This window comes from Debaryomyces fabryi (genome assembly GCF_001447935.2).
Source record: "Debaryomyces fabryi strain CBS 789 chromosome Unknown contig00087, whole genome shotgun sequence".
NCBI lineage: Eukaryota > Fungi > Ascomycota > Pichiomycetes > Serinales > Debaryomycetaceae > Debaryomyces > Debaryomyces fabryi.
In genome coordinates, this window is record NW_015385513.1 from 1 (window position 1) to 22,140 (window position 22,140).

A 22,140-nucleotide genomic window follows, 5' to 3' on the forward strand; every position below is an offset into this window, starting at 1 on the left:
ACTTTAATATGTCCAAACCGAAAGTTCTTGTTGTTGGATCTGGTGGTGTGGGTGCCATCGGTGCCTTATGCTTATCTCTTAATGGCAAGGCAGATGTAACTCTAGTGGTCAGATCGGATTATGCAGAAGTCAGCGAGAGTGGGTACACTATTACATCTGTTACTTATGGCGAACACAAAAATTGGAAACCACATCACATAGCCAGATCTGTGGCGGATGCATTTGAGAGATTTGGTGAATTTGACTTTGTTTTATTGACTACCAAGAATATTCCTGACGGTCCTGTGACATGTGAAGATATTATCAGGCCTGCAGTTACCTCTAAGACTGTAATTATTTTACTTCAAAACGGGCTTGGTATAGAGAAACCCATGATTGAGCAGTTTCCACAAAATATAATTTTAAGTGGTGTTTCATTAATTGGATCTAGTAATATCAATCGTGTTGTCTGTAACCTGCTTAAAGACCAAATTTATCTTGGGGCTTGGAATAACCCAAATATTGAAAACCATGAAGAGAAAGAGCAATATGCAATTCGTGAGTTTACTAGAATATACAGTAATGACAAGTATAATAAAGTCTTTTTTGACGGGAACGTGGAAAAGACAAGATGGGAAAAATTGCTCTATAATGCAGCTCTTAATTCTACTACTACTATTGTCAATTTAGACGTAAGTAGGTGTCAAATTGCGGGTGCAAATGATGAACTCTTTAGGCCTGCAATGAGAGAGATTGTAGCTATTGCAGCCAGTGAAGGCGTTGAGATATCTCCAGAAACTATTGAGAAATTCGTTCATATTAGTGATGGCCAATTTTACAGTCCTTCAATGTGCGTGGATGCGAGAAAGAAGCAGTTGTTTGAATCGGAAATTATTTTGGGAAATCCTTTAAAGATTGCAAAAGCAAATGGAGTAGATGCACCTGTATTGAGGACTTTATATACCCTATTATCAATGGTTCAATTTAGAATTAAAGAAGAAAAGGGTATAATCAAAATCAATGAAAGCGAATATAAAAAATTGAATTCAGACTGTTACCCAGATATGCTCAAGAAGTAGACTTTTATAAATTAAACATATACATAGACATTGCAATTTGAAATAAATATACTTATTAACACCAAGTAAAAACTGGTGGCTTGTTTTTAACTTTTTCTAGCCTTTCAATCACTACCATCTTTGTATTTGTCCCACCTTCATCAATATTATTATTTCTTTGGTCATCATTGAAATTCATATTATATTCAAACCCAGACATGTTGAAATGTGGTTCGCTTTTGGTAGTACGAATACTACTATTATCAGGTAATAGGGGACTCATTTCATTAGGTTCCAAATCATTCAACATATTGAGCTTAGGAGCATTGTTGGCTATAGATGGCTTATTATTCAAATCATAAATGCTTGTTTGCATTGCATTTATCATTATATCCGAATCCACCAGTTCTGGAATATTCATCTCATCATCACGGATTAACAATGTCTCCCTCCTGGTCAATTCTAGAGGTCCAGCATGGCTCAACTTCAATACTTCAACAACATTAAATGCTTGACCTTTCAATACTGATAACTGCTTTTTCCACATTCTTTCTTTGAAGTCAGCATCTTGCATGAATACTTCTTTCAACTTTTTGACAGTCATTTCCCACCAAGTTATAGACGTTAACAATGGCAAGTAGTGATTTCTAGTTTTCATTGAGAAAGGCTGACCGATTATAGATAAGGGTAAAAATAACCACCCAAATGGGAAAGATCTCCATTCATCAGGATGCTTCCAAGGAAATGCCAAACCCGAATCAATAGCTCCAATCTTTATAATAGGTGTCATTTTTCGTTGAGATTTACTACGTTTAATTTCAATCCATTGAATTTTTATCATCCAGTTATCTAAACCTCGATCTGTATTCCTCATTATGTAGTCTAATATTACCAATTTTTCTAATTCTTCTCTAAATTGTTGCAAGGTCTTCTTATTCCATTTAAAATGTGAATCTAAAATACTTTCATTATGTCTAACCAAGATCTCACATTCTTCAGGTAATCCAGATATTTCATTAGGAATAGGAAAGTGCTGGAACCATACTTGGGCTTCCATATATCCTTTCAAAAAGCACTGGAATGAACCAATTTTTGGAGACAATTTTGAATAAGCTCTGTGTCTATCCCAGTATGAATAATAAAATGAGCTTGACTTCAAATGTATGATTTCCGTATGTGGTACAATGAAGGATAACAATTGCTGATCGAGTATACTGGCAGCAGCTTCACTAACGTACCCCAAGTTTGGAATAAGACAAGACCGTCCAAAAAAACAAGGAAAAAATGTTCTGTGTAACCATTTTGTCCACTTAGGAGATAATGGTCCATAAGGTTCTTCATCTTTTGGTTTGAATATACCTGCCCTGTATATTTCTTGAGAACCTTCATAAACCCTCCTATTATATATAAAGTAGCTACCTGAAGAACCTTGGGAAATACGATTCGGCTTAAAACCGTCCAATTCGATTAGATCTGTAACGCTAATTACTATATTTGAAAAATCGTCCTTATTCAAATAATTATCAGGATATTTACTTTCATTAAGATCTTCATCGATTATTCTTTGCCAGTGAAATATGTATTCGCTTTGGCTTTGGACAGGTCGTATATTTTTCAATGGTTTGAAGACAGAATACTCTATCTTATAAGATGGTATATATTCTTCTTTCTTTGACTTACCGTTGGATATTGGCGAATACGCCCATTTTGCAGCGGGAATAATATAGCTTTTAGTGAATTTGTTAAGTTGACTAATAGAAGTCTCTGAAGACCTGCTATAGAACGGTTGTGATTTACTTCGTATTAATTTCTTTTGAGGGGACGCCATAGTTAGTTTCTGCAATCCATCCCGTGAAGATTGTTTTGATATATTATTGGAAGATGGGTAAACAACTGAGTCTAAATTAGGCACATATTGAAGTATGCTAGAGTCATAACTTGAAATTGTTTTTAGGTGATTATTGCTAATGGGAGATTGTTGTTGATCTTTAGGTGGGTTAGAATCCTTAATGTCTTCAAGGTGTTGGAAACCCGAAATTTCATTGTTTTCAGCTAGATTCTTAGGGTTTTCAGAATAATCATCGTTCTTTGTCATTGACACAATTACAGAAGGAATGCCAAAGCTGTTTAATGGGAGAGTTTATTTTTCTATAGACTGACATAACGATAAAAATCGGAACCCGTGCTAATGCTAAGAAATCCTCGATAAGGATGTATTATACAGTATGTACATAATCAAAATAGGATATTTATTAACGAAATAGTATTTAAGAAAATTGGAAAATTAAACGTAAGAAAGGATAAAACATAATGGGGTAGTATATAAGATAATGAGAATTATAGGTACTAGAGAAGTAAAAATTTAAATGATCTAAGTTTGCATGACGATTTCTTTAGATTAACAATAAAGCACCACCAAAGACTAATGTTTGCAAGTAAAGTAAGCATTTGACAATTGGAATATTCGAGTTTTGTTGTAAGCTAATTGAACCAGAATTTGAGGAAGATGTAGGGCTATTTTCTTTGTTATTGCCGTACATAGATATGGTTAAGGCTTTTTTGTCAGATTTGGAGGAAGTTGAAGTAGCTACTACGGCCTTTTCTTTTTTAGTTTGCGAAGCAGTTTTAGTAGAAGAGGCTTTATTTGAAGATGATGGGAATACTTCATTGTTTAATTCTTCGAAGAGTCCGTCATTTTCTAAATCTTTAATGATCTTCTTGACTGCTCCGGAGTATTTTCCTAAGGAGCTACCGAAATCGAGGTTGCCACTTAAAACCTTTGCAATGAGGTTTGTAATTGCCTTAGGATTGCTAACAGCAGTACCAACAATAGCAGTGATATTAAGAGAGCCACTTAATTTAACAGCTCCTGTATCATATACGTCTTTTATCAAATCAGCAGTCATATTTTGGTAGCTTTCATCGGCTATGAATCTTTTGATAGTGTAAACTGCTACTTCAGTGTCATTTAATGCATTGACAATATCAGCAAATGTATTTCTGAAAATCTTTGATCCTAGAACAGTTGAAAGAGTGTTTTCGGCAAATGTTGCAAGACTACCGCTATAATCTGCTCTTTTTTCAATACTTCTCTTTTGGAAAACGCTATGGATAAGGTACGAGATGACGAACATATTTGGTCTGACAACTCTTTCGATTAATTTGGTTAATACTGGTCTGTAGTCATCATCCAATAAAATACCATCTAAAATGGAAGTAAGCAACCCTGATTCTTTAACAATATCGAGGAGGTCGGTAGTATTTAAGCCAGAGGTCATTTTAGTTAATTTTGATAAATCCAATGAACTTCCTGAAGAGTTAAGAAGCTTCCCGGTTTGATTAGCAAGGAACTGGATTCTGGATGGATGTCCAGCAACAGCATCTAAGGCTTCCCATATAATGCCAGAATTATTAACAAGTAAGAGAATCTTCTCAATGGATTTTTCATCTCTCTTTTGTATGCCATCATTTTCGTAGAAACCCTCGAAATATTCTTCCAATCCTCTTTCTTCAATTAAATCCTCTAAATATAATCCCAAGTCAAATTCAGAATCATCAACAGGGGAAGCATATGGCAAGGCAGATACAAACGCTGCAAACATGCAACAGAATGAAAAAATGGTATACAATCTCATGGATAAATGCTAATAGTTAACGAATTAAGTTTAAACCTCCTTTTAAACAAGTGTTGAATGGAAAAGAATCAAAACTTTTATAGGTAATTTCTATTCCACATATATTCTCTCAGATCGTTGTAATTCATCTTTCAATCTTGGACAATTCCAAACAAAATGGTTGTAAAAATTACTTAATTAGTTATATTAACTTCAAATTTCCCTTTTGGGTATATTGATTAATGGAAGCATTTTCTATTTCCTAATTAGGCAATGATATATTACAAGGATTTGCTACCCATTTTATTTTATGCATTACACTCTATTTCTTTCGTTTTCAAGAAAGTTACATACATTTCAACAGCTACGTAGTTCAAATAACTATTCTAAGAATTTGAAAACAACTTATTCATTAGTACGATTCCTATAGGTATAACATTATGATTGAGACAACCTCCCCATACAAGCAAGTTTTACGAACCAATTTTACGCATGCTAATGCATTAGCTTACGCATATGATCTCAGGAAAAAAGATTTGCGATTGCCTAAAACGGCAAATGAGAACAAAAATGTGAGGGAAAGCATAAACACATGCTTTAATACTGTACATAGTGCATAATAAAATATTTCCAAAAACAAATAACAAAAATGGCATTTCTCCTCTTGGTAGAAACTAGCAAATAACAAACTTATATGGTTGAAGATCTCAGTTTTCAAAAAAAAAAATATTAGTATAATCTATTAAGTTCTCTATAGTTCTCTATTAATTTAGTATTTTGCTAGCAAGAAAACTATTATATCAGTGATAGCGTATACCTTATTACTTGAAAATAATATCAGATAGATAAAGATCATGAGGTTGTCAAGGATAATTTTGACATGTATGCCTTTAATGCCAGGCTTAACTCAGGCTATTACACCGAATTCAGAAGTGTACGAAGTGGACAACAAAGAAGAAAGATCATTAGAGGACATATATGAGGATTTTCTGCTGATTGTTGATTCGCAAGTCAACAAAAGAAGTGACAGTTCTAGGGTTGATCAGTTGGAGCAAATTCTCTTAAAAGTAAATGAGTCAGGAATAATAATGGATGTTTTGAATGAGATTGCTGGTTCTAAGGCTGAACAGAATACCTTGGTCAACATGACCACAGATATGATCAAGAATGGGGGTGGATCATTCGACGGTATTCAGATAGAATTCAACAAAACTAATATACTTAATGCTGTGAAAAGTTCAGGTATAATAAACTCAACACTTGACGGCTTGCTTTTGAACGACCAAAATAGAGAAATTCTTGCAGATCGTACGGGGCATGTTCTCAGCAAATATGCCTACGTATCCAAAATATTGGCAGACATAGGAAATGGTCAAGAACCAACTGTTGAATATATTGCAAATACAGTCAAACACTACAAAACCAAGAATCCTAAATACCAATACATGAACGAGGGTAAGCAAATTATTTTAGGTGCTAGGGCTGATGACTATTCTGGATCAGCTCAGACATTCTTAAACAATCTTATCAATACAGTTGTGAGTTCTGATTTAGTGTCAGGTTCTGCAGAGGATTTTTTGATTGCATTAAACAGAACAGGAATCGCTGTGTCTATTGCAATGCAGGTTGTAGAAACTCCTAAAATCACAGAAATGGGAACGTACATTATCGGCCAGTTATATGCTAATGGTGTTTTTGACAATCTTGACACCAATAAATATTTTCAAGAGGCTAAAAAGAAAAATATTTTATCCGACAGTTTACAAAAAGTTTTAACAGACCCAACATATTCACCTGCATTAGCAAAGATTTTTAAGCAAATGGAAGACAACGGTGTCTTCGTAGATATCCAAAAGAATCTTTACGGCCATACGTGATTTGACTTGATTGTTAAATAGATCGCTCATTATTTATTCTCTAGTCCGCTATAATATATCCGTTTTATACCTAATATTCAATTCTCTAATAAAAAGAGCATAAAGTTATTCAAATTTTGTAGTCTTAATTATATACAAATAATATGCAGAACATATGTAAATGAATTTAAATTATAGCGAATAAAACAATTCATACAAGTAAAGAAACAAACATATATTTTTAAACAAAAAAATTTATTAACAAAAATTTAGTAACCTTTTAGAAACCCAAAGAATTCATAATACCATATCCTAAAGTCACCACACAAATATAAGCAATCAACGATGCAGGTACACCTCGAGTGATAAATGTATTCACCGTTATGTAAGGTTTTCCTACTTCGTCAGTCATACCAATTGCCGTAACATTCGGGAATCCCGAAGTTGGCAAACCCATAGCTGCAGATGCAATTAAAGCAGTACCCATAACCAAGATTAATGGATGAGGATGTGGTAATTTATCACCAACTTCTTTAACTAATGGAACAATAATTAATGCTGCAACAGTGTGAGAAACAAAAGTTGCTACAACTAAAATTAAAATACCAAAAATAATAAGAATAACAAATACATTGAAATGCTCAATCTTATGTTGTAATGCAGTAGCAATAGTAGCTAATAATCCTGAAGAACTAACCGCTTTTCCTAATGCAAGACCACCCATAGCTAACAAGATGATACTCCAAGGAAAATTATTCAAATCTTCCTTCTGTAATAGACCTGTTCCGAAGAATAAAACAATTGGAATAATTGAAATAATTCCAGACTCACCAAAAACGCCCTCTATTTCGGATAAAACACACCACAATATGATAGTTGTAACAGTGACAATACTGATATAGATTTGTTTTGTTGTGAATTTTTCTTTTATTGGTTTGTAGGCCATGATCTTGACAGTATTAATTTTAAATGTCAATATTAATTCAACCCAAATCAAAATCATAGCAAGAATTGAAACAGGTAATGCAACAGCGAACCATTTTCCCCAACCAGGATTTGGATTCATTGATTCAATAGCAACCATATTTTGTGGGGATGCAATTGGAGAAGCCATACCGGCAACATTTGAAGCTAATGCAATACCCAAGACTAAAGCCTGCGCAAATGGGGACTCAGTAGGTAACGTTCTTAAAACAGGTTGAATCAAAGAATAACATAAAACAGGAGCAGCAACATTGGAGATCCACATGGATAAGAATAATGAAACACTCATGATTGAGATTAACACATTTCTTGGCTTAGTTCCTGCAATCGCTAAAATGTAGGAGGAAATTACTTTAGCAATATTATATTTGGATAAAGCTGCAGCTAATGTAAAACCACCCATCAAAAGCATAATAACCGAAGACCACATAGTACTAAGGATATATTTGGAAGCATCAGGTCCTGACATTGCTGTACCATCATCATCTTTCAAAACTTTACAAGTAACAACCAATAAAGGCACTAACATAGAAGTGATATGTAATGGAAGTGCTTCCGATGCCCAAAGCATAGCTGACACAACCAAAACCGCAAGACAACGATGCTGTTCGCGATCATTAAATGTTTTGACACACATCAATACCACGAAAGTAATAATGATAACAAGAAGCTTGATGATCTGCCATGTTAATAAGCTAGATGGAATAAGTATATTAGTGTATCCAAAGATATTCAAACCAAAAGGGAAATTTAATCTGGTCCAATTTAAATGCATTAAGTTGATAGAACCTTCATCTCCCATTTTGTTAGACCTGGTAGCCTCATTGTCTAGATGTAAATTATATGATTTCTTTTCTAAAGAAAGCAAATCTTTCCAAACGGTATTACGCTCCCAAACTATATGTTCACGCAAATGGGATCTTAAATCTACTCTAACATTCTCCAAATCTTGCTTTGTAGTTCTTGTTGACAAGTTTCCAGACAAAAAGGAATAAATAACGACAATTTGATTAAGTTTATTATCGACGCCCGTCAATGTCTCTGGTGTGAATGTTCTTGAGGCACTAGGCAAGAAGTTATCAATGAAGTCTCTTTTGATTGCGTAATTACATGTCTTGTCGAACTTTTTGGTAATCTTAGTAAATCCAATCTTGTTTAATTCAATGAAAGATTTTAACTCAGATAGAGCAATGAACAAACTGATAGATTTTCTTTTCAAGGTAATTTGCTTTTGCTGTTTAACGTTGAAGTCAGTATGGTTTAATAAAGCAGAATTCTGACTATGTGTCTCATCATCATCATCATCATCATCATCATCCTCATCATCATCATCGTCTGAATCTCTTTCTACTTCAATTACTCCGCCATTTTGCTTTTCAAACCCATGACTTTCATAGTCATGAGAATTGGAAGCGACTCTTGAAACAGGTTCTCTATTGCAATGTTCAGGACAAAAATCATGCTGGTATGCCTGAGTAGTCTTGAATAACTCATCAATGTCTATATGGTTACTTTCCAAATCACGAATCAAGTTGTCGTAGTCTTGAAATACAACCAGCTCTCTTCCCTGGTAAAATTCGTTAATTTTACTCAATTCAAGCAATAATTGCTTGGTGAAAACTTTTAATGGATCAAAATTCAATGACTTTTGATCATTATACTTGGTTTTCTCTTCGTCAAATGTAACTATGGTAGAATTATCCAAATCAACTGTGAATGACTCGATCGAACGATTTTTTTCTTCTTTCGAATCATTAAAGTTTGACAAACGTGCATCGACAGTTGAGCTTCCAACAGCCTTCTCATCGTCAACATCTTGTCCGCTTTTTCTGAACCTGCTAATTAACCTGGACGAAAATTTTTTATCGCCAGATGAATTTTCAGCTTTAGTTTTTGGTGACTGGATTTTGGATTCACTAACCAAGTCAGATACAGTTGTAGGATTAACTCTATTGATTACTATTGAGCCATCTTGTGGTTGGTTATTCAACTGATCTTGTTGAAGCTTATAAATTGCTTTTTTCAACCCAGTGTAGTTAATGTAGCTGTCTGACCATTCTGGAACAGCATTAAATTTAAGAGAGTGAGAGAACTTCATCTAAGGTTTAGACTCGTGTGATGGAATACCTAATTCAGCCAACGGTTTGCTTCACTCGGATAACTAACGTCTTCGAAAACGTTTTGCTCTTGGCCAAAAAAAGTGGGCGGAGAGGTCTGTCATGCTAAGTAATTAATTGCACCACGTGGGATGCCCACGATGCCAAGATCGGTGCACATCCTGGTGCACGAATGTTTTCACAGGATTTAATATGGGTGTACATATGTATATTTATTACTTGGCTAACCGTAAACCAGAATATTATGAACCTAGAATTTGCTATGCTGTCACGCAGTACCAAGACAACTACGTATTTGTATTGTCATAAGACGGAAAGTGTAATGGTGATCATACTGCATATATCAAGAAGCTATTCCGAATAGGAGCAAATTGCAGCATTCCGAAAAATGGTGTAAATTCTTGAATGACGCCTAGATGAACAGAGCGGGATTAGTAATATGCTGGAGTAAAGTAAACAATAGTATCGAATTGTAAGAGAGTAAATAATGTAGGAGATGGTAGAAGGGTGGTTTAGATTGCACCCAAGACGCATATATAGAGATAACTCGAAGTTGGAAAATCTAATTTCCTTTCGCTTTGACATTATTGTTAAGAAAGGACATTCTTTTGTGATCGGTAGTCTAGGGGGCGAAAGATTGAATAAGGATGGGGATGTGGAGAGATACTACATAGAATGAATACAGCTATAAGAGACATTTACGACATTTGGTGATAATTAAGTATCGTACGACATTATGACGCACTTCCAACCAAATCGGTGAGATCATGATATAATTTTTAGACGACTACGAAAAGGAAACCAGACAGGAAGAAAGGGTACAGACTATAATATGGCTTTTAACGGAAACATTCATGAAGCGGAGTATGTACCGATTCCCGCTAGAGTACGGCTACCCATAAATAGTACCTCGGGATCGTCAGCGTCTACACCAGCAAGAATTCCGACGCCTGTCAAATCACCTAATTTGACTGTTGCTAGTTTGAGTCGGGATAACTCAACAAATACTCCAGTGGACAGATTCCCTAACCTTATCCATAAATGGTCACACACACACTCGATACTATGTGTCGTCCCATCCCCTAGACGTAATTTGATATTCTGTGGAACACAGAATTCGAAGATTTTAGTATTCGACATCGTTAATTACAGCTTAAAGTACGAAATTAAATGTGGCAATTCAGACCATTCAGCATCAATCTTATGCTTGTCGATAGACGAATCAGAGGATTATTTATTCAGTGCGGGATCTGACTCGTTAATTAAGGTGTGGGATTTATCGATGGTTAATAACAATGCCAACCATCCTATACACTGTACCCATATTATTTATCTGCTTGTCGATATAGGTGATGTTTTCTCAATATGTTGGTCTGATTCTTTATCGACATTATTCATAGGAGCTCAAAACGCCTCTATTTTATGGTGCAAATTATCTTTATATTCGTCAAGCATTTCTGATAGTCAATCAACAATTGATAGATTACCACATTTTAGATACGACAAGTTTTTTGATTCAAAGGGACCTGGTGGCTCGATTAATAATTTACAATCAAAGCACCAAATTTTAAAGTCGACTTCTCTTGAGACTTCGAATAGCGTATCGCCTAAATTAATTGAAGTCAGCAACGATAATATTATTAGATTTGCACATAATGGATACGTATACTGCATGAATCACTTTGATTTTAAAGGTACTTCGAATGATTTTACTAAAAATTACGCAACACAGTTTGAAAATTTATTGATTAGTGGCGGTGGTGATGGGCTAGTTATAATCTGGGGTGCCAGCTCTATTAATAATAAAGTATCGCTTGAAAAGCTTAAAGTATTAAGGAACAACGAATCAGTTTTATCAATGACTATTCAAGATTCTTACTTATATGTTGGCTTATCAGAACCATGTATTAATGTTTGGGACTTGATGACATTTCAGTTAATTCGGTCGATTCATTTTTCCAATTCTCAGCAAGCCAAAAATAATTATGATGAAGTCTTGAGCTTGGGTATATATAATGATTGCATTTTTAAAGCGTCAAATTTAGGTGGGCTAATAAAATTTTCCTCGAAAACAAATCCTACAAGTATAGCTCCTAGTGAATATGGAAACCTTAATCCAGACAGATCATCACTGGTGATTATTACCGAAGAAGACGATAACTATAATTCAGAATTTAACAAATCTAGCGTTGAGAATGGAAGTGTGCTTGCGGTAAAAATTTTTACTTCTACGTCAGGCGTCACTTACTTGGTTTCTGGTGGCCATAAAGCATTATGCCTTTGGGATATCACCAAATTAGGGAGCAATAATAGACATTCTTCAGATAGTAACAGCTTATTGTCAAATTTAGTGGATAACGAGAATTTGCTCAAATCTTTAAAGAGATTCATTTCGTACAAAACAATTCTGAAATTCCCTGCGTTATACTTAGAAGATTCACGTCGTTGTTCTCAATTTTTGACAAATTTATTAGTAAACTTAGGTGCAACTGTAACTAAATTGTTGCCAGTTCCTAATAGTAATCCTGTTGTTTACTCATGCTTTTCAAGTAATTCACCAGATAAGCCCAAGCAAGCGAAGAGAATTCTTTGGTATGGCCATTACGATGTTGTTGATGCAACGGCGGACTCAAATTCTTGGTCTACTGATCCTTTTTGCCTCACTGCAAGAGATGGCAATTTATACGCTCGTGGGGTATCGGATAATAAAGGTCCTATTTTGGCTGCCATATATGCGGTATCCGAATTATTTCACAACCGGGAACTTAGTTGTGATGTTGTATTTATTATCGAAGGTGAAGAAGAATGTGGTTCTATTGGATTTCAGGATGTTATTAACGAGAATAAGGAATTAATCGGAGATATAGATTGGATTATGCTATCTAATTCATATTGGCTTGACGATGAAACACCATGCCTTAACTATGGTTTGAGAGGGGTTATTAATGCATCTATTACAATAAATTCGGATAAACCAGACAGGCATTCTGGTGTGGATGGAGGAGTTCTGAAAGAGCCAACAATGGATTTGATTCAAATTTTAGGCCAATTGATGAATCCATTTAATAACAATATTAATATTCCTAATTTCTATGATGATGTATTATCATTAAGCGACAGAGAAATAGAAATTTACCAAAAGATCGAGAACACAGCGACAATGAAGAATATTAAGAATCAAGATTTTAAATCGTTAATGGCAAAGTGGAGAAATCCTTCTTTGACTATTCATAACATTCAAGTTTCAGGCCCAAATAATAATACAGTTATTCCTCAGCTGGCTAAAGCATCTGTTTCGATTCGTATTGTTCCTAATCAGGATCTAGAAAAAATTAAGAAACTGTTGATTAAGACATTAAACGAGTCTTTTAATAAACTTGAAACCGATAATCATTTACTGATAAACATTTTTCATGAAGCTGAACCATGGCTTGGTGACCCATATAACTTAGTCTATAAAATTCTTTATGACAAAATCCGCTCGAATTGGGGACCAGATGTTCCTGAACCTCTATTCATTCGTGAAGGAGGTACCATTCCTTCAATTAGGTTCTTAGAGAAGTGTTTTGATGCATGTGCTGCTCAAATTCCTTGTGGACAGGCGAGCGACAATGCCCATTTAAAGGATGAAAAATTAAGAATCCTAAATTTGTTTAAGTTGAGAGACATCTTAGCGGACACTCTAAAGGAATTAGGCAAGAAGTAACACATTTCGAAGAAAAATACTATATTTGCATATTTAATATTAGTTCTGTAGTACACATGTTTTTAATGGATTATAAGTATGGAATAATACATCGGACTAATTATAGTAATTACATAAATTCACATATATTTGAACTTGAATATTTACTAAATATCTATCATAATTATTTGCTCTCCAGTTTTTTCCTTTGCTCTTCTATCTCTGCCTTTCTTTTCCGTTCTTCCTCATCTTGAATGGAAAGTCTTAATGCTTCCTCAATCATCCTTTCTTCGACTGATTTATAATCAGAGTTACTAGATCTTCTTCCATTATCTCCAGACGAATACCTTCTCGATGAATCATTTTCTTGCCCTTCGTTAATCAATAAGTTCGACGCGTGTATAGCACTTGCAGTAGCAGATTTTCTAGCTAATTTATTTCTCGCTGATATTAATTTCTGTTCCCAATCAGGTCTAATCATGTCTATCGTTATTACGCCCGGGGAATCTGCAGCAACCGAGGACCTTCTTCTTGGCTTAGTAGGTTTAACAGTCGATATGTCATTATTCTTGATTTCTCCTGGTGACGTAGAGATGGCTGCCGTATCTTCAGGGATGCTTTCAAAAGGAAGCGTGTAGGAGTGGGGTTTATTCCCGTTAATGCCAGTACAAATATCAGTCGGAATATTATATGTAACTCCAAAATCAGGCATTGCACAATATGGACAATTTGCCGATTCAGAAATCAAAGTATGCGGTAAAGAATCCGATCCTGGCTCATTTGAACTATCATCATGAGGTGGATGAGGATCTAGCCTTCTAATCTGAACAAAACATTCCGTACATATAGGTTGAAGACAGCAACGACTTAAATTAAGGTGTGGTGGATAATACAAAAAGCAAATTGGACATTCAGACGCATTGCGATATAATTTCAACAACAAGTCCTTTGATGGTATATCAGGCGATACGTTTGCTCCACCATTTTTAGCCTTTAATTTCTCTTCTAAAAACCTATTTTCTTCCGATTTTTGGATCTCCTTGATTCTATTTATCAACGAAATCAACTTTGCTTTCTGTTCTTGCCTTCTGAAGAAATTGGTGGACTTATGGATTTTATGGTCATCCATGTCGTCCTCTTCCGTATCTGAATATGCTGTTTCTATCGAATGTAAACTTAACTGAGACAATAAAATAATTAATTCTTCATCCGACCAATTATCGTCAAAATCCTGCAACGGGGTGTAGAAGGGTGCCAACTGACGATTGATTATCAATCTCCTCACTACCTCTGTATCATAATCCAAGTTAGACTTGTAGGTTCCGTAAGGGGCCAAAAACCCGCCATCAACATTTTCATTAAATCGAACAATTAAATCTAGATAGTGTATTTCCCTCTGTTTATCCTTCTCTTCCTGCCTCTTAGTTTTCTTACTATCAATTAAATTTGATGAAAATACACTTGATACGGTATTTCTTCTTCCTGACCTAGTTGCTAGTGAATCAGTATTCAATGTCGAGGTTCCTGAAGAATGGGTACTCGACCTACTTCTTCCTTCTTTTGCTGGAACATTCCCCATTATACATCAATAAATAGCCGTTTATACAATAATGGTAATTGAACTTCTAGTTACCCCATATCAGTTATATGATCTTGTGTCAAACTTGCTAGTACATTGATGGTCGTGCGATAATTACAAAAATCTCTCTATATAGTATATATTGGCTGTTAAACTAACTTTCACGGCTAATACCTATACCAATACCCACTCCTATCATAGCCAAAACAATACATAACCATACTAAACCAATGATGAAGCTGACTAACTTTTGAGTTTTAGAAAATCTTTTGTTTTGATTGGGATTAACCACAAGATAAGTCAGTTGTTGGTTGTATTGACGGTAGTAAGTGTTATTATCAAAGAACCCGACAGCAATCAAGATATATATCGGCGGGACAACCAAACCAATTGTCATAACCAATATGAAAAGGGGCCACGAGTGAGTATTGTAAGGCATGTGGTTGATAGGAGGCTTGAGATCATTTTTTTCTAGATCCTCGTACGAAGAATCAATTGCATTGTATTTGGTGCTTGGGGTGTTATTGAGCATATGCTCATGGGAATTATTCTTCGATAAGGTGTCTTGTAGGTAGTTATTAGGAGTAAACTGTGTTATGGAACCATGAGATTGAATTCTAGAACTAGCTATATCACGCAGTGAGGGCGATGATCTTTTTTCATCAAGGATATTAGAGCCATGGGTTTGAGATGAGACGCTATTCAACGATAGCATTCTTCTTGCCAGAGTTAAGCTAGCTGTAGATGCATACTGCCCAAGTCGAGATTTTGATGTTTCAGGGAGTGGTATACTGGATCCAGCGAGAGGTTTTGAGATACACTCTTGACTTACATTCTGCAGACTTGATGCTGGAGATGTATTCGAGCGTAGGATCTTTTGAGTTGTCTCATCTACTGACCACCTATTGTTTCTTTCGATGTAGTTTTTATCCTGTACTTTGTAAAGCATTACTGGAAGTTTTGTTTTAGAGTCAACACCAGCAGTTAAATCGTAAAAGCCTTTTGATTCCTTTGAATTAGAGATTGACTCTCGGGTATTATTATCATTATCATTATCGTAAAATGTTTCTAATTTATATAGCAATTCATTTGTAGACATAGACGACCTTGTTACGTCTTTTGTTGTGTTTTTAATAGCTGTTTCATCCATGTTGATTTGGCTAGTGTTCGGAAACCTTTCGGAGAAAATGCTTGTTCTATCTTTGGGTCGAAGGACTCTTTCCAGAACATTTGAATCAAAATTTTCATCATATTCAGATTCTAATATGTTATTAGAGGCATCAAATAGAAAACGATTGTCACTTTGTCTTTTGCTTTGCCTATGGCTATTAGATGAGTTGGATGCAGGGTATTTGTTTTCATCAGTCATGTTAAAATCAATATTAGATATGGTTGTCAAATTAGATAATGATGTCCTATTGAATACATCTATGTTTGAAGATGTACTTATAATATTTCGTCTATCAACCTTTTTCCTTTTGTCTGATTCACCATCATTCTGTTTATCAGGGTATATCTTAAATTTGGATGAGCTTGAGCTATCACTATTAGTGCCATTGCTGGCTTTTGAACAATCATAAAATGCGCCGGGTGATGAAGAGTTTCCAGAGCTACTGTGACTCGAACGATTACCTAAAGTCCGCTCAATGGAAGACTTTGGATTATTTCTTTTAACTTGAGTGGCCTTGGATATCAATGTAGGAGTATGTATACTTTTTCTTGTTGAATTAGTTCTGCTTGTGCTAGATAATCTCGATCTATTCAGCTCCGATGAATCATTGAACTCCTCTTTGAATATAAAATCATTTTTTTTAGTTGGACTAATATATGACGAATTTCTCATTTGATATTCCTCTAGAATAGAATTAATTGACTCGGCATCATAAACATACTGTCTTGAATTCTCGTCTTCTGATGATGTATCAGCAAAATCTTCAATAGTAGATTGTCTCTGTTTGGTAGTAAAGTTGGATTCAGATCGTATTATATTCTCCATACTACCGCTAGAAGTAAGAGATGACCTTGACTTTAAAAACTTAGGCTTTAAAAAGCTACTTATTCCTCCGTTTCTTGATTTTATATTTTCTGTCTTGGGTGTCTTCTTATTTTCCTTGCGGGCATCTGATAACGATTCGTATTCTACTTTAATGCTCTGAATGCTCTCTACGGAATTCGATGAATCTCGACGTATTTGAGTACCCTGTAACGATTTTGAAGGAGACGGAAGATTAATGTTTTCTTCTCTTAACATTTTAGGCTCCGTTATATCGGTCATATTATGCTGTTGATCACTATTTCTTTGGGCATGCCAGGAACTTTGTGTTGCACTTGCCATACAAAATAGCTTTTTTTAATTCTATCAAAGTTTCTCGATGACGAAGACAACAAGGTAACAAGAACATCAACCGTCTAGTCAACACAATTATAATTTACAGATTTGCTTCTCGTCTATTTTATTTCACAATAAACTTAAGAATGTAAATATTGTTCTGAGTATTTATAAAATTCCTAATTCGGAAGTTTTTTTGCTACAAAATTACGTCGCACTTGAAATTGCAAAAATAGAACTCGAAGACCCAGGGGTTCCATTAAGCCTTATACGATATACTTATATTATCAATATTAAATTTTAAAGACGAAAAAATGGAGATATGGTAACATATAAAAATTCAGAAATTAATTAATACGAAACAGAAAATGAAAATGGTATTTTTAAAACAAGTTGTCAAAACTGTTTTATGATTTTAGTTTTGTAATGGATATGTGATGGGAAATGAGTTAAATTAATAGTTGTAAGATCTTCTTCTTCTCTTCTTCTTACATGGGTTCACAGTTGTAGAACCTGAACCTGAACCAGAGCCAGAGCCAGAGCCGGAACCGGAACCGGAGCTACCGGAAGAGCTGGTAGCAGTAGATCCACTCACAGAAATAACTGAAGTGGCACCAGGACAGTTACCGAAGAAAGCAGCAAAAGCATTGGTTGCCACAGTCTTGAAGGTATCAACAGTTAAAATTTGTTTTAACAAATCACCGACTAAGTTAGAATCCTTGACGGCACTGATAAGTTGAGATAATGACAAAGCGCCACTAGCCATAACTTCTTTAACCAATTCGACAGCAAAAGGACCGTAACTTGGGTCTGTAATAATAGATTTGACAACAGAACTTGCTAATCCCGATTGCCCTAAAGAATCCAATAAATTAACAACCACATCATCAAGACCTCTCTTGTCAAAGTCTATATCAGCTGATTGTAATTGCGATGTAGATCTAGTTTGATGTTGCATAACTTCTAAATCTCTTTGAGTTAACTTGGAAATTCCTTCCTTAACTAAAGTTTCAACTTTTTGTTCTAAATTAGCAATTATCTTTTTAGCAGTGTTGAATAACGAGACATATAATTGACAATCCGAAATAAGATCGTTAAGAACTTTACCAACTAAATTAGATTCATCTAATGCCTTGAATAAACTGGTCAAATTCATGGCTCCAGCCTTAATTACAGCCACCAATGTCTTGATGACAACAGGTTGCAAGTTCTCATTTGTAGCAAGATAATTAATAACCTTTGGAGCCATGCCAGTATCGTTTAAAGCTGCTAAAACTTTTGTGACAATTTCATACTCTCTCTTGTTTAAGTGGTTGCTGAGAGTATCTCTTTTGGCGTTAAAAGCTTGAAGCTCTCTTAAGGCTTCAGCTAATTCATTAGTATCAGCTCTTTTTTGAACGGACGATTCATAAGTAGCTGGAGCTGCACTAACAGCAGTAGTACAAGCTATGACAGTAGCGAGTGTAGTAGTTGATACCTTCATGGAATCTGATATATAAGTAATAGAATGCGGTTAGACTAAAAGAAAGACTTTCTAATAGTTTGGGGCAATAGTTTAAGCCTGGGAGCAAGCCACCTTATATATTTCGCCTAAAATCTATATTGCATTAATGTAAACCATTTATAGTCAATTTTTATCTCTAAGAGTACAAACCATTACTGAAAGTAGTAAGATTATGGAGTAATTTGATATACAAACAAAATAAATTACTAGAAGTAGTAAGCTAATGTAACTTAAATTCGTATATTTCATTACTTTATTGAGAAAATCTTATTTTCCTAATACGGAAATTTTTTGATTTATTGATATTTACGACGTGCGGCCTACATCGATGAGCTAAACGAATTTAAAGTACCTTAATGTAGAGTCAACAGTGTTTTCCATATTAAGAGTCGTTCAGGGCGGTTATATGAGCTACATGAATTGAGGTCCAGATTCGTCACAATTAAGGATTAAGGAGAGTCAAGCCCCTTCAATCGGGCTGATCTATTTTTGTAATATACAATTTGCACCTATATTTGACAACGTAACCACATTCTGACAGTTTTAGAATGATTTACTACTAGCGAGAGTTACAATCGTTAACGGAATGTATTAACACATTTTAAGTTTGCAATTAGCTAAAGGGGAATCAAATTCGCCCCATAAGAATTTATGGTAGCGTATACTTCCTAATCGGGAAATGATTTTTGAAATTTGAACGGTTTTATCATACCAAAAATTATATGTATCTTATGCTATTGGATTTTCTAGGCTGAGAGACGAGTATACTAACAGATCAAGAGACTAGTTTAGAAATTGATAAACATGCTTCTGTTTGACAATTTATATGATTTTTTATTTTTTCACTAAATATTGGGAAAAGTTGCGAAATTATATTATGCTTAAATATTTACTAAATTCGATTATTTAGGTTTAAAGAAATTCATCAAAGAAGACTGTGTTTTCTTTTTATCATGCTTATTCTTTAATGGATTGTTTGACTTAAATGAAGTCAAATAACCATCTTCATCAACGGTATCTTGCTCAGATTTAATAGGTTCTGCTCGAGGTGCTGGAGTAGGAGTCTTTTTTGAAGTAGCTTCAGGTTCTTTTGGTTCAGGTTCTTTTGAAGCAGGTTCTTCCTCATTAATAATAACCGGTTCTTCTTTATCATCATTGTTAGGTTCTTGGTCACTCTCATCACTGAAGTCATCAATAAATAAATTATTGAGGTTTGATAAATTCTTCTTGTTCTCATTTTTCTCTGGGATCACTTCCTCAATGTGGTCTTCATCATCACCTTCATTAGAAATCACCACCCTTTCTCTTGGTTGTTGTTTTTCCAATTTTCTTGATTTATATTGGTATCCTGATGTTGGTGCGGTCAGTGATCTCTTCGATAGTTTATTAGTGGCCTCAGATTTGCGTGAGGTGTAATTGGTTATGGAATCAGTTTTAGATCTATCAGATGATCGAGAATCATTACTGACTTTACGTGAAACATATCCAGACGTTAATCCTGTACTTTTAGGAAGTTTGGTCGATTTCTCAGCAGTAGAACCAGCCTGTGCAGCAGCGGGTTTTGCTATAGCAGTTGGTGCTTTAGTTGACACCAGTTTCGAATCCACCACAGCCAAACCAGGTCCTCTTATCATTCCAAGCTTATAATATTCTTCACTATTTGTATGGTCGACTTTGTACTTCAACTCTTCTAATACAATATTTTCATTGGTAATATGGGATTCTTTAGTTTGTAAACTATAAACGTGAATACTATGAATGTTCTCAAACAGCTTCATATCTAGCTCCAAGGAACTTTCATCTTTGCATAATCTAATAAGGCTTCCACTGTTGTTTTTGCCTGTAATTATAAAAGAAGCCAGTATCTTATCTCCATTCGCTGCGTAAAACTTATGTAGGACATTCTTTGCATTATTTTGATGAATCTTCAATTCTCTTGCTAAAGTATGATATGTAACTGGTCTTTTTTGCTTCAATAATGTTGATGACAAGTATTCCACTTGATCAGCTGAAGCATCCATGGTCATTATTTACAATATATATTTGATACTAAAGTAGATCATTTTCACTGTTCAAAATATATCGCGTCTCCCAAAGTCGTGTTTCTCCTACCTGGATTCATACTACACGGCAATCAAATTTAAACTAAAACATAATATTAATAATATCAATCGTATATAAAATACATAATTCTTTTTATAATTTGCTTATTTGATTGAAGAGCTTTAAAGTTCATCCTTTTTGGATTCTTTATTATGAAAATAAGCTAATCTTTCCTTTTCTCTATCTTCAACACTACCTTTCAACTCACCACGCACCATGTCATCGGTGACACCCCCGCTGATCAACGAATCCCATGTTCTTAAGTTGTCGAATCCATTACGGGCGGCTCTGTAATCGGTGAAAGCTTGTTGAATTCTGTTTTGAGAAGTTGCTACGAATGGGCCGTATTGTACAACTTCTTGGTCTAAGGTCTTACCACCGACTAAAACAAATTCAACGTCTTCGGTGGAGGTTGCTGGGTTTTTACCCGTGATTCCATCACCATCCATATTGAAGAAACAGTTGCGGTGTTTTTCGACCTTGGTGTCTCCGTTAATAACTAAGCTGTTACCTTCTCTTACATATAAGAAAAAGTTGAAATCCTTAGGCATGTCCTGTTTGAAAGTGGAACCAGGCTTCATAGTGTAGTAGTAATAGTGAACTGGGGTGTATGCCAAGTCCTTTAAGGATTCCACACCATGGGACTTACCTGAAATAACCTTAATACGTAATTTACCATCTTGTTCAACGACTTCAGGAATTTCGTAACTCTTTAAGTCTCTGTAACGAGGTTGACATTCCTTTAAAGATTCCGGTAAATCAACCCATAATTGCATGCCTACAGTTGGAGATCCATCTGGCTGCGGAACTGGCATTTCTGAATGAACAACACCCTTTCCTGCTGTCATAAATTGCAAATCACCCGGATACAAGACTCCCTTGGATCCAGTGAAGTCCTCATGAGCAACAGCACCCTTAAGAATCAATGTAATCGTTTCTTGTCCTAAATGGGGGTGTTCTGGGAACCCAGCAGGTGCACTGACTGAAAAATCATCGAGCATCAAGAATGGGTTGAAGTTTCTCATGTTCATAGTACCAATGGAACGACGGACCTTGGCACCGACACCTTCGGCTTGTTCAAAAGCTGTAAGAATTGTTCTGACTGTTCTAAGCGACATTTGTTTATCTGATATTTGAAATCCTATTGTAAAATAACTGGTTAAAAAAAATGAAACGAAAATCCACTTGAAGCAATCTGTTCTCATATAAATACCCTTTGGCTATTCGTAATCAGGTCACAGACAAACAAGGATTTTCTAATATTTATATAAAAGTGCATTTCATTTTACTAAACCGTTACAAACCTATATAAGGCCCTTTACTAAAAATTTA

The 22,140-nt window shown here is 35.1% G+C and overlaps 11 protein-coding genes across 11 annotated transcripts; 3 read left to right on the forward strand and 8 right to left on the reverse strand.

Annotated features, from left to right (window-relative positions):
- Window positions 1–8: 8 nt before the first annotated feature.
- AC631_03771 (uncharacterized protein) lies at window positions 9–1,058 on the forward strand (the record flags this gene model as incomplete). Its single annotated transcript, XM_015612600.1, has 1 exon — window positions 9–1,058. One exon carries the CDS (start codon window positions 9–11, stop codon window positions 1,056–1,058), a length of 1,050 nt encoding a protein of 349 aa, XP_015466546.1.
- Window positions 1,059–1,113: 55 nt separating this feature from the next.
- On the reverse strand, window positions 1,114–3,132 carry AC631_03772 (1-phosphatidylinositol 4-kinase; the record flags this gene model as incomplete). The annotated part of the gene is made up of 1 exon (XM_015612601.1): window positions 1,114–3,132. The coding sequence occupies one exon, from the start codon at window positions 3,130–3,132 to the stop codon at window positions 1,114–1,116; it is 2,019 nt and encodes a 672-aa protein (XP_015466547.1).
- Window positions 3,133–3,430: 298 nt separating this feature from the next.
- PGA45 (Pga45p) lies at window positions 3,431–4,672 on the reverse strand (the record flags this gene model as incomplete). The annotated part of the gene is made up of 1 exon (XM_015612602.1): window positions 3,431–4,672. The coding sequence occupies one exon, from the start codon at window positions 4,670–4,672 to the stop codon at window positions 3,431–3,433; it is 1,242 nt and encodes a 413-aa protein (XP_015466548.1).
- An 833-nt stretch (window positions 4,673–5,505) lies between these two features.
- Window positions 5,506–6,528, forward strand: AC631_03774 (uncharacterized protein; the record flags this gene model as incomplete). The annotated part of the gene is made up of 1 exon (XM_015612603.1): window positions 5,506–6,528. One exon carries the CDS (start codon window positions 5,506–5,508, stop codon window positions 6,526–6,528), a length of 1,023 nt encoding a protein of 340 aa, XP_015466549.1.
- A 259-nt stretch (window positions 6,529–6,787) lies between these two features.
- PHO87 (SPX domain-containing inorganic phosphate transporter) lies at window positions 6,788–9,589 on the reverse strand (the record flags this gene model as incomplete). Its single annotated transcript, XM_015612604.1, has 1 exon — window positions 6,788–9,589. The coding sequence occupies one exon, from the start codon at window positions 9,587–9,589 to the stop codon at window positions 6,788–6,790; it is 2,802 nt and encodes a 933-aa protein (XP_015466550.1).
- Window positions 9,590–10,440: 851 nt separating this feature from the next.
- Window positions 10,441–13,314, forward strand: AC631_03776 (glutamine amidotransferase subunit; the record flags this gene model as incomplete). The annotated part of the gene is made up of 1 exon (XM_015612605.1): window positions 10,441–13,314. The coding sequence occupies one exon, from the start codon at window positions 10,441–10,443 to the stop codon at window positions 13,312–13,314; it is 2,874 nt and encodes a 957-aa protein (XP_015466551.1).
- Window positions 13,315–13,477: 163 nt separating this feature from the next.
- Window positions 13,478–14,872, reverse strand: SIP5 (Sip5p; the record flags this gene model as incomplete). The annotated part of the gene is made up of 1 exon (XM_015612606.1): window positions 13,478–14,872. The coding sequence occupies one exon, from the start codon at window positions 14,870–14,872 to the stop codon at window positions 13,478–13,480; it is 1,395 nt and encodes a 464-aa protein (XP_015466552.1).
- A 154-nt stretch (window positions 14,873–15,026) lies between these two features.
- On the reverse strand, window positions 15,027–17,207 carry AC631_03778 (uncharacterized protein; the record flags this gene model as incomplete). Its single annotated transcript, XM_015612607.1, has 1 exon — window positions 15,027–17,207. The coding sequence occupies one exon, from the start codon at window positions 17,205–17,207 to the stop codon at window positions 15,027–15,029; it is 2,181 nt and encodes a 726-aa protein (XP_015466553.1).
- Window positions 17,208–17,655: 448 nt separating this feature from the next.
- On the reverse strand, window positions 17,656–18,684 carry AC631_03779 (uncharacterized protein; the record flags this gene model as incomplete). The annotated part of the gene is made up of 1 exon (XM_015612608.1): window positions 17,656–18,684. One exon carries the CDS (start codon window positions 18,682–18,684, stop codon window positions 17,656–17,658), a length of 1,029 nt encoding a protein of 342 aa, XP_015466554.1.
- A 923-nt stretch (window positions 18,685–19,607) lies between these two features.
- POL32 (DNA polymerase delta subunit) lies at window positions 19,608–20,732 on the reverse strand (the record flags this gene model as incomplete). Its single annotated transcript, XM_015612609.1, has 1 exon — window positions 19,608–20,732. The coding sequence occupies one exon, from the start codon at window positions 20,730–20,732 to the stop codon at window positions 19,608–19,610; it is 1,125 nt and encodes a 374-aa protein (XP_015466555.1).
- Window positions 20,733–20,930: 198 nt separating this feature from the next.
- AC631_03781 (pirin family protein) lies at window positions 20,931–21,926 on the reverse strand (the record flags this gene model as incomplete). Its single annotated transcript, XM_015612610.1, has 1 exon — window positions 20,931–21,926. The coding sequence occupies one exon, from the start codon at window positions 21,924–21,926 to the stop codon at window positions 20,931–20,933; it is 996 nt and encodes a 331-aa protein (XP_015466556.1).
- Window positions 21,927–22,140: the final 214 nt, after the last annotated feature.